The sequence below is a fragment of the Etheostoma spectabile genome, chromosome 1 (assembly GCF_008692095.1).
Source record: "Etheostoma spectabile isolate EspeVRDwgs_2016 chromosome 1, UIUC_Espe_1.0, whole genome shotgun sequence".
NCBI lineage: Eukaryota > Metazoa > Chordata > Actinopteri > Perciformes > Percidae > Etheostoma > Etheostoma spectabile.
In genome coordinates, this window is record NC_045733.1 from 30,795,741 (window position 1) to 30,805,740 (window position 10,000).

The 10,000-nt window shown below is 41.9% G+C and overlaps 1 protein-coding gene across 6 annotated transcripts in view; it reads left to right on the forward strand.

Moving 5' to 3' along the window:
• crtc3 (CREB regulated transcription coactivator 3) overlaps positions 1–10,000 on the forward strand; it is a 43,878-nt gene that overhangs the window by 23,906 nt on the left and 9,972 nt on the right. For all 6 annotated transcript variants that reach the window (XM_032512128.1, XM_032512133.1, XM_032512132.1 and 3 more), the window contains 5 exons: positions 4,597–4,647; positions 4,741–4,826; positions 6,283–6,332; positions 8,506–8,726; positions 9,688–9,923. In XM_032512128.1, the coding sequence (XP_032368019.1) occupies positions 4,597–4,647; positions 4,741–4,826; positions 6,283–6,332; positions 8,506–8,726; positions 9,688–9,923 (644 nt within the window). The remainder of the gene's footprint in view (positions 1–4,596; positions 4,648–4,740; positions 4,827–6,282; positions 6,333–8,505; positions 8,727–9,687; positions 9,924–10,000) is intronic.

Sequence of the window (10,000 nt, forward strand, 5' to 3'; positions counted from 1 at the left end):
CAGTGGGAAATCTGTAGCAGAAAAAGTTAACCCTCTCCTTGATTTCATGTTGTCTATGGAGGAGAAACAGGAAATGAGTCGGGGGAAAATGCAACGCTATGAATTCCCGGCCGAGCAATGTGTGGTTACATATTTTGAGAGGTTGTCAGGCTACGGTGTAGGGTCTGGCATATGTCCTTGTCTCCAGGTACCTACGTACGTAACCACAGCATAGCTTTTACGCAGATACATACATCCTGCTTTAGCCTATGTATATTTTAGAGCCATGGTCGGGGCCGTAGATCCTAAATTGCACAAACCTCAGTCAGATAGGTGATCACTGAGCCGGCAAACTAGACTAATCAGCTAAACAACCTGCCTGCCCCTGCACTCTCTCTGCTACTGCCGATGGCAGGATAGCATTCCTCTGTAAATTGCCTACTGGTTACTTTACTTGGATGTATGTGCTTTATTGTGCAGAAGTGGACTCTAGAACACTTCAAGACAGGCACGTACGAGCATGATTTGGGACTACACAACATGTGTCGAAGCCAATCTTGGTCCAATATGCAACTTTGATTGTGATGTGGAAATCTCTAGTGCATATTCAAATAGAATGGACATTTTAGTAAAGTAGGTTACATCTATTATTATTCGAAGCAGGATATTTTTCTACTGTATATCTTAAAAGATGTTTGTATCGTCATGTGTGTAAACCCTGTACTCTCTTTCTAGCAGCAACTTATTTGTTAATGAACAAAACCTTTGACTCAACATAATAATAACTTGGCATTAGATATTAGAAATAACATAAAACACAAGTCTCGGGTCATTCGTTATTATTATTGCCTACCCATAGAGCTGCTAACTCTTGACAGATTTCCTCACTATCGTTATGGAAAAAGATCTTGTTATACTGATTTTTGGTTTGGCTGCATTGACATTGGCAGTACATTCCCCAAGTCATGCACTTGGGGAACTGACATTCACATAAAATAATAAATGCCTTTTTTTAATTATTACGTGCTTTAGCGGTCTCTCTTAGAAAAAAAACAAAACTTCCCTACATATCATGGGGCTGCACAATATATTGTTTTTTTTAATCACCATTGCAATATAAACTTGCAGAATAAACACGCTGAGAAAAACTGCACTTCAAATGCACTTGCCATTCTTGTTTTTATCGTGCCTTTCATGTTCAGTTCAATGTTCAATTTGTTCAACAAAAGAATGTTAGGAAAGTCATTCCTTTCATTTGTTTTAAATTCAACATTTCAATCAATTTGTTTTTCAGCAGAATACTGAAAGCAGCAGAAATGCAGAACACTTTAATATCTGTTTACATATCACAAGTAATATCATGATCGCGATATTCAACAACGATGTTGCATATCACATATTATTCTCATTTTGTGCAGCCCTAACATGTAATATATTTAAATTTCTGCTTGGGGCTTGATTTGTGTGAAGTGCTTTATGTGTTTCTGACGTGGTGTGACACAAACCTGTTGTTTCATGAAGTGAGTGTAGAGTATCATGGGGAGCAGAGCTGACAGGATCTATTAACAAACGAAAGGCAGGTGGAATATTCACAGTAGGACAAGCGCACCACCCTCCAAGGGTAGGAAACAGCCGAGAGAGTCTAATGAAGAACCGCTTGTTTATTGAGACATCACCCAAAACTCTCCAGTGCATTGTACTTTGTCGAAGCCGGGCAGCCTTGTGAAGGCAGAGCTCGACTGTATGTCATTGCAGCACAGAGTCAACATGTTTTCAACTCCGTCACATGCACTATGCAGGCTGCTCCTGCACCGGGCCCATGTCATAATAATCATGCTAGTTTATGGTGTTTGTGTTGCTTCTCTGCTGGTCATTTATTAACAGAGAACACAGTCCATCCAGCCAGCTGCTTTTCAGTCTTGTACAATGTACACAAATCCCTGTCAGGCCTTTTGTTGGTTCAAAATGTTGTGTAAATTCTTTTTGTAGTTGAATTGTAATTGGTCCTAAGTAAAAAAGATCTATAAGTCATATAATGACTCCTCCTTCCTCTTTCTGCCTCTCTCCTGACCTGTTTCCGTCTGAGCGTCCAGTGTGTTGCTGACAGTGTTTGTCACGTTTGTCTGATCTCAGCGCTGATGAAGTGTGTAGATAAGAGCAGTAGAGTATTTTTCACTGTGTTTAGTCAAGTTTAAACAGGATATTGCCTTAAGATCTGGGCCAAGTATGAGTTCCACGTACTACCAGATTCAACCCAGTGTATATAAACAAATTGTCTGTTGTGCTTTAAATTACTCACCTTAGACCCAGTTGGAAATGTTGGCCTGCCTGTTGTTTGCAAAAATCGCTGATTTTAGGTATTTCATGTTCATGATTGCTTCATGTTTTATTATGCACATGTCCCATGAAACGATTATTTTAATTTCAGACTATTCTACAGATTATTTTTTATAGGTTAATCATTTGGTCCCATAAATCCTGTGACAAGTTCCCAAAGTCAATGATGACATTTTAAACTGTCATATTTAATCCAATGAACAGTCCAAAACCAAAGATATTCTCTTTATCATCACAGAAGACAAAAGAATATAATCAATTTAAGAAGCTGTGAAAGAAAACCAGTGCCTGAGAAATGAATTGAAGTTGAGATTAGTTAAGATTTTTCCTTTTTAATTGAAAGAAAAACACAGCACACCCTGTATCAGGACAGATTTGATTCAATTATCAAAATTCTTTCTGATTACTTTTCTGTGGATTGACTAATTTAAAAAATGTATTAAAGTATTTGTGCAGAACCTCCTTCAATGCAGAGCTGCCAGCACGCCTGGAATTAATCCCTTCTAGTTAAACTGTATATGTGGGGAGATGATTATATTTCCTCAGTGGTGAACTGAGCTGTCTGTGGAGGATCACATAGTGTATACAGTACAGTTTTCTTGCATAACCCGCTGTGTATAGTCTACCAGCACATACTACACATAGCGGTATAGTACAAGCTGTACGTATGTCCTTTCCTCTAGAAGAGGGACTAGGACACCAAACTGGTTTATGTTAGGGAGTGAGTAGCGCAGCCTCATCGGCTCACTGGGAAGCCCCAGGGCCTCTTTGACACCTTTAAATGTTTCAGCGGGTTTGGAGTGGTGTTAAGCCCTGGCCGATTAAAGAAGCATCCAAATAGAAATTACAGCTATGAGTCACACTGCCGGGATGGAAACACTTAGAGCAGAGGAGTTCAGCTACAGTCTTTTTGGTGCGATCTCCTTTCTGCCAATTGTTGTCAGTGGAAAAGGAGCAGCATCAGTCATGTAATGTTATGTTAACCCATGCAGCTGAACGGCCTCTGATTACTGCAATCCTCTAGCAATAGACAGTGACAGTGTTTTATTTTTTTATATTTCTCGACCCATATTGAGTGCAGTGCACAGTGTAAGTGATCCAGCCAGGGACACAAACCAGCCGTTTTCCATCCCAGTTGTCCTGTTTCCGTTCCACTTGCACCTTTGCGAAGCAATAGTGAGTAGGCTCCTTTTGAAGGGGAAATGTAATGCTGCCAGTAGGGCTTTATCAAATAGTTTGAAGCTTCATTCATTATGTCGTTTCCAAAATTCACGACTTGTCTTATCTAAAAAATTTTCTGCTTCAATCCATATTTGTTGCTGTTTATCCTTTCAAATACATTTCCTCTGGGGTAAAAAAAACAACCAACAGTTTGGCACGCACCTGCATTAATGGGGCACTTTAGCAGTGACCAAACTCCACCATAAATTACATTCATATAACCAAAACGAGGATTTTGTTTGAGAATTTCTTTTATTTTCGGGGTGATGACGTCCTAAAACATGACAACAGACATTCAAATCTTTATTTGAAAACCTTGTGTAAAGCGTTGAATGTGACATTCTGTACAGTCCTAGATGCCAGACTGTTGTACCTCATTGTCCTATCTGCTCAACAGCCGGAAAGCTGCCTCTCCAAAATGAACAAGCCTCAGAGAGACTGAGAGCATGAAAGGACAAGGACTTGGTGGGCAAATGTTCAAAAAGCTAATGGAAGTCTGAGCTATGAGGAGACTTGAAAGAGACGTCAAGAGAAAAGAAAAAATATTTTCCTAATAAGTAACAGAGTGCACTAAAGTGTTTTTGCTGAACACTAAAGATACACACGGAATAGACAAAAGTTAAAAGGAAGGAAAGACAAAGGCATGTGTCTCTGGCATCGGATCTACAATAAAAAACAGAAGAAAGAGGCTTTTTGTGGCATGAGAAAAACAATGGCCCTTTCTTCATTGCTCATCAGTCTATGAACCCCCCCCACCCCCCACCCCACCCAGCTTAACCTCCTCCCTGTCCTCATCTCTGTGACTGATAACATGATGCCAGATGCCCAGCTGTTGTGTTTATGAAACTATACAGTAATTGCTGTGTGTATTCCAAAGGGCCTGTTCCTGTCAGAGCGACTGATTATTGTTTCCGACATGCCGGAATAATTTAAACAGCTCGTTCTTATTGAATATCCTCTAATGTTCCTCTGCTTTTTGGTTTTATGTCTTTTCTTTATTTCTCCATTGAAATTGCTTCACCGTCCTTCATTTTTCTTGTTTGTTTCTTTCTCCTCAAGGCTGGAATGCAGCGAGTGTAAATGAGTCAGAGCTGGATGGCTCCGGAAATGGTGAGTTGCACATTCCTTCAGTGAGCGAGGGATAATATCCATTAGTTTGTCGTGTAGAACACACGTTTAATTTAAGTACGTTCTTCTCTGCAGTTTTCTCCTTCCCCACCCTGACTAACGAGGAGAATCTAATAGGTGTCAATAAGCCCCTTCCCAAGCAGCTTTGGGAGGCCAAGAAGGTGAGGCAGTTGTTCACTTAGTACTTCTTACATTAATGTCTAAATGATTATGTCTGTGCTGTTTGACAGATGATCGTCTGCATGTTTTGGCATTCATTGCTCTCGCATCGTGGTGCATTGTTGCCGTGCTTACAATGAAAATGACCGACTGCACAAAACATGGATGTCTTTTAAGAAAGGCCACTATGTCACATTAGGTGATTGTGACACTTGATATTCCTGCTGACTGACCGGTTAGACTCCAATCTGAACCTGTTTTTTCTGCATGACCGCAGGGGCGGCTGTGGCTCAGTGGTAGAGCGGTTGCCTGCCAATCGGAAGGTTGGTGGTTCAATCCCCGCCCCTGCAGTCATTGTCGAAGTGTCCTTGGGCAAGACACTGAACCCCGAGTTGCCCCGGTGCTGCGCATCGGAGTGTGTATGTGTGTGAATGTTTATCTGATGAGCAGGTGGCACCTTGTACGGCAGCCCCGGCCACAGTGTATGAATGTGTGTGAATGGTGAATGTTCCCTGTAGATGTAAAAGCGCTTTGAGCAGTTGTTAAGACTGGAAAAGCGCTATATAAATACAGCACAAATATCAGGCAGGCTGGGTCAGAGACTAATATCTGGGATTAGGAATGTCAATGACGACGACATTTAAAGCATCATGGAAAAAAACTAGACGAGAAACTTCCGAACAAAGGAGGCATATTTTTGCTAATGTGGAATGTTGCTCTTTAATGTAAATTTTTATTGTATTATTGAAGAGAATATAATCATGTTGAACAGAACATGATGCTGTGTGCACCAAACAAAGACACACAGACTTTTAAAAAGGAGCCGTTGAATAGAGGAGACCCTGCTTCGAAATCATTTTTTTAATGTTTAAAGATTTATCAAAAAATATTTATTCTTCACACTTTTTTTTTATAAATGTTTGTTTATGTAACTTTAACTGTTTGCTTGCAGAAAGCTTAAAGATTTGATTATTTCGAAGCTCCGTCAGACGCTGAGCCACGTTGCCGCCCCCTGGCGATCAGATCGCGAGTAACCACGATTGGACGATAAGAAAATAGTAACTATCGCCCAACCCCCAGTTTCTTTGTAACTGTCACAACAATTCAGTGTTTGATCTGCATAGTGAGGTATACACATTTTGAATTTTGGGAAAAGAGAGCAGTAATATGTGATTTTGGAAGTGGTATCTGCAGATTTTAGGAAATGGTACATAAGAGAAACAGTTAGACCACAGCATCCCTAAGGTCCCAATGCAGCCATCATGTTGTCTTCTTTTTGCTGGAGGAGTTTTATCTTTTTCCTATTTTGCCCATTCAGTCTTAATGCCATAAACGTTTCTGTGCTGAAAGGCTGAATAGCAATCTACATTATGCAATCAACCTGGAACTAATGTTCTGTCGATTAAATATGTAGTGTGGGAGTGTTATCTAATTGTAATTTTTGTGTTTCTGTCTCAGGTCCAGTCTCTGGCATCAAGGCCTAAATCATGTGAAGTGCCTGGAATCAAGTAAGTCTGAGGGCAGAATTCAATGTGTTTTTTGTTTTTTTGCTTATTTGTAAATAAACCTTTTCTTTTTATTCTATTGCACCCAGACGATTAGTGTGATGATATACAAAGGCAGGCCACAGAGGCAGTCGCTGCTTTAGCTGGTCAACAGAAACAATGGAATCCCAAGAAATAAAATGCCTCACATTCCCACCTCGACAAACAGGATGTCTGTGTGTCCTCTTTAGACCTCTAACACCCCCTTTTATGATTTAGAAGGAAACTGACATCTCTATTTTTTTTTTTCTCTTGTCAACTCATCAGCTTTTCCTGTACTATGTTGCCAGTAGATGGTCATGCATAATTTTTTTTTTGATTTAAGCAAAAGTGCAAAACATGGGTCCAGATGACAATGTATAGAAAGTCCACTACACATACCGAAGAAGGCACAGTGCAACTCCTGCAGAATCCTTCCCTGCGACCAAATGTTTCCACACCAAAACAAAGAGAGGAAGTACGGGAAGGAGGGAGGCGCAGCGAAAACACAACAGCAAGAACGATGTCTGCAGCTCACAAACAAGACACACAGAAACAGACGCATACAAACAAACAAACAAACAAACAAGAGGCAATGACAGGTAGACTGGCATAAGACAAGAGGGACACACACACCTATAGCAGCAAGAAGGCTGTAGCACAGGTCTACAGCATGGATTTCAAAGATTCAGCAAAACTGAGCTAAGTGTCTAAAGTCTTTCCTGTGGCTCCATTTATGCGAGCCGTAGAGAGCTACATATATATATGACATACAAAAAGGAAAGGGTCTATGTACAAATGGACAAAGTCATGAAGTATTTTCCCATAGGTTGCACTCATTCTCTTGGCCGCTGTAAGTCCAGAAAATGCAGCACGTTTTTGAGTTTTAGGGAGCTGGATGGCTGAACGATCATTCAGAATCAAAACATTGACAGTAACAGGTCCAGTATAATTAATCAGGGCAGGGATATTTGGGATGCAATGTTGTTCCAGAACTGAGCAACAGGAGAGCACTCCCAGATTATGTGAAGATATGTACCTTGTGCTTTCAGTAGGTAACAAGCCAACCTTGCCAAAAATGTCTTTTAGACAATGAACCCTCTTCTTTTCCCATTGTGCTGCTGTTTTAAGCCTCCCACCAATCAGGAGTGCTGTATTGTTGAATGATGGAGAAAATGTGTGCCAGTTACAAGCTATATGGCAGTATGTTTCAGCCAATCTCCAAGTTTTGATAAGATGAGAGATAATGGGGCCAAAGCGTAGCTAGCACTGTTCGTTAGAAACCATGGCAAAAAGAACGTTGTGGAGTGACCAAGGCTCAGTCATAGCACTTTCTAAGGTACGGCAGCAAACAGACATATCTGGGTTGAACCAGGTGAGGAGGAGCCTTAACACAAAGGACCAAAAATAATGTTTAAAGTTGGGAACTGAGAGTCCACCATCCTCTCTCCTCCTCTGTTGAGTAGATATCTTGAGTCGCGGCCGCTTACCTTTCCAAATAAATTTAGATACTGCTGATTGGAATTTACGCCAATAACCAGAAGGAGGGGAGAGAGGTGGCATAGAGCTCACAAAATTAATCCTGGGTAAAACATTCTTTAACCACAGAGATACAGGCTTGAATAGACATGTGAAGAGGTCATGCATAATTTAGAGATAATATTCTCTTACAGAAAGCAATCCAGGCTTCCTGTATTCCTGTGCAGCCAGCACCAAGCTGCTTGGACCTCTTTATTTCATGTCTCTTTTTCATGTCTCTCTCTTTTTTTCTGACAGAGAGAAAGACACACTGTTTGTATGTTTGTGGAGGCAAGCATTTGTTCATTGTTTTGTGTCGAGCCAGTTTGTGTGGGGACCGACAACAATGAGTCACTGTTGCTGCTCATATGCTGTTAATGCAGCGTATGGACAGAAATGGAAATTAGTGAAGTAGTGGAGGAAATGGAGAGTGGGTGGAAAAAAGAAGAGGCTAAAAGAGAAGTGGATGGGAGTCAAAGAAACGTCTTGTCAATTAGGAATGGCAGTGGCAGCACATTAAAGGACCCTACATTTAATTGTAGGGTCCTCTTTTAATTTTTTACATAAATTGAAATGGTCTCTGGTTGTCAGTGTTGTTCCCGATGACTCCCAACAAGTTTTCTGTGTATCTTCTCTGCAGTATATTCCCCTCACCGGAGCAGAACGCCGGCCTGTCCCACTACCAAGGCTTGTTAAATAGCGGCGGCTCCCTGCCTGACCTCAGCAACTTGCACTTCACCTCCCCACTCTCCACACCGCTGGACCCTGAGGACAATGGAGGGTATCCTAATCTCAGTGGGGGCAGTAGCACCGGGAACCTGCCGGCCGCCTTGATGCACCTAGGCATCGGCAATTCACAAGGTGGGTGTGTGTGTGCGTGTGCCTGCGTGTGTGCATGCCTGCATGTTTCTTGGCCTTTTTGTGGCATACTGGTAATTAATAAGACACTTTTTTATGAATGTCTGCCCCTGCTTTGGTACTGTCACTTACAAGAATTTGTCTTCTTGCAGGATTTGGGGTGTTGCCTAGCAACACAATTCTAATCATAGTCAAGCTGTCGTTCAGTGTGTTGTCTGAATTTACTTGGTTGTTGAACATGTGCCCCTTCTGAAAATTGAGACTAAAAAATCTGTGTGTGGAAGTGAACCATCATCTGTAGGGATTCTAGTATCTGTGAGTTTAATAATCGGAAGGTCTGTGCGTTTAATAATCGGAAGGTCTGTTCAAGCTTTAGACTCAAAGTTGGGAGCCACTGCTGCTGCGCTTTGAGCAAGTTCCAGGTTTCTTCCTCTGCCAACTGAACCATACATTATGGATAGCTCATTGAATGATCTCTCTGTCTCCAACTTCCTCACTATGAACTCTGCTGCCTGATCTGATCACACCCACCGCTGCTCCCTCTTCTCAGTCTTTCCTTTCTGTAGTTTTTGCGTGTGTGTGTGTGTGTGTGTGGTTGGGCTCCCATGTTGAACACAGTTCAGTTTGGCCAAGCACCAAACTGAAAGGGGAACTTTCTGACCCTGTTTTGGCTCGTTACAATCAGCCCTTTTTCTTTTCCCTCAGATTCCCTCTGTCTTCTAATTGTCTTCTCTCAGCCCTCCATCTTTCTCTGCCTCCCCAGTCACACAATAAAGTGTAGTGTTTCAGTTCAGGGACTGGAGAGCATGCTGGAAAATTGAGTACATACCACATCATAACTTCCACATGTTTTCCTTGGTTTCTAAGGATTCTGGATTTACAGCTGCCGTTTTAGAGTCATTCTAATTTACTCATACTTTTTCAATCTGTCTGATCGATGTGCCCATGTCTTGTTATCTTGCAGGGCTCTCCTCCTCTCTGAGCAATCCCTCAATTCAAGGGTCTCTCAACAATTGCCAGCTGCAGTCGTCGCTCAGCAATCCCTCCATCAACTCATCCCTGCGCCTGTCCAGCAACTCCCCCCGGCGACGGCCTGCTCCCATTAGCCCCCTTACCTTGTCTCCTGGCACTGAGCAGCGCAGGGGTCTGGCCAAGCAGCTGTCTCCCACCATGTCCCCGTCACTGTCCCCCATCACACAGGTACACACCCCTCACGTTCCTCTAATAACAAGAGGGATTGTTTACTTTCTAGTGCACTGGATTAACAATATGAAAAT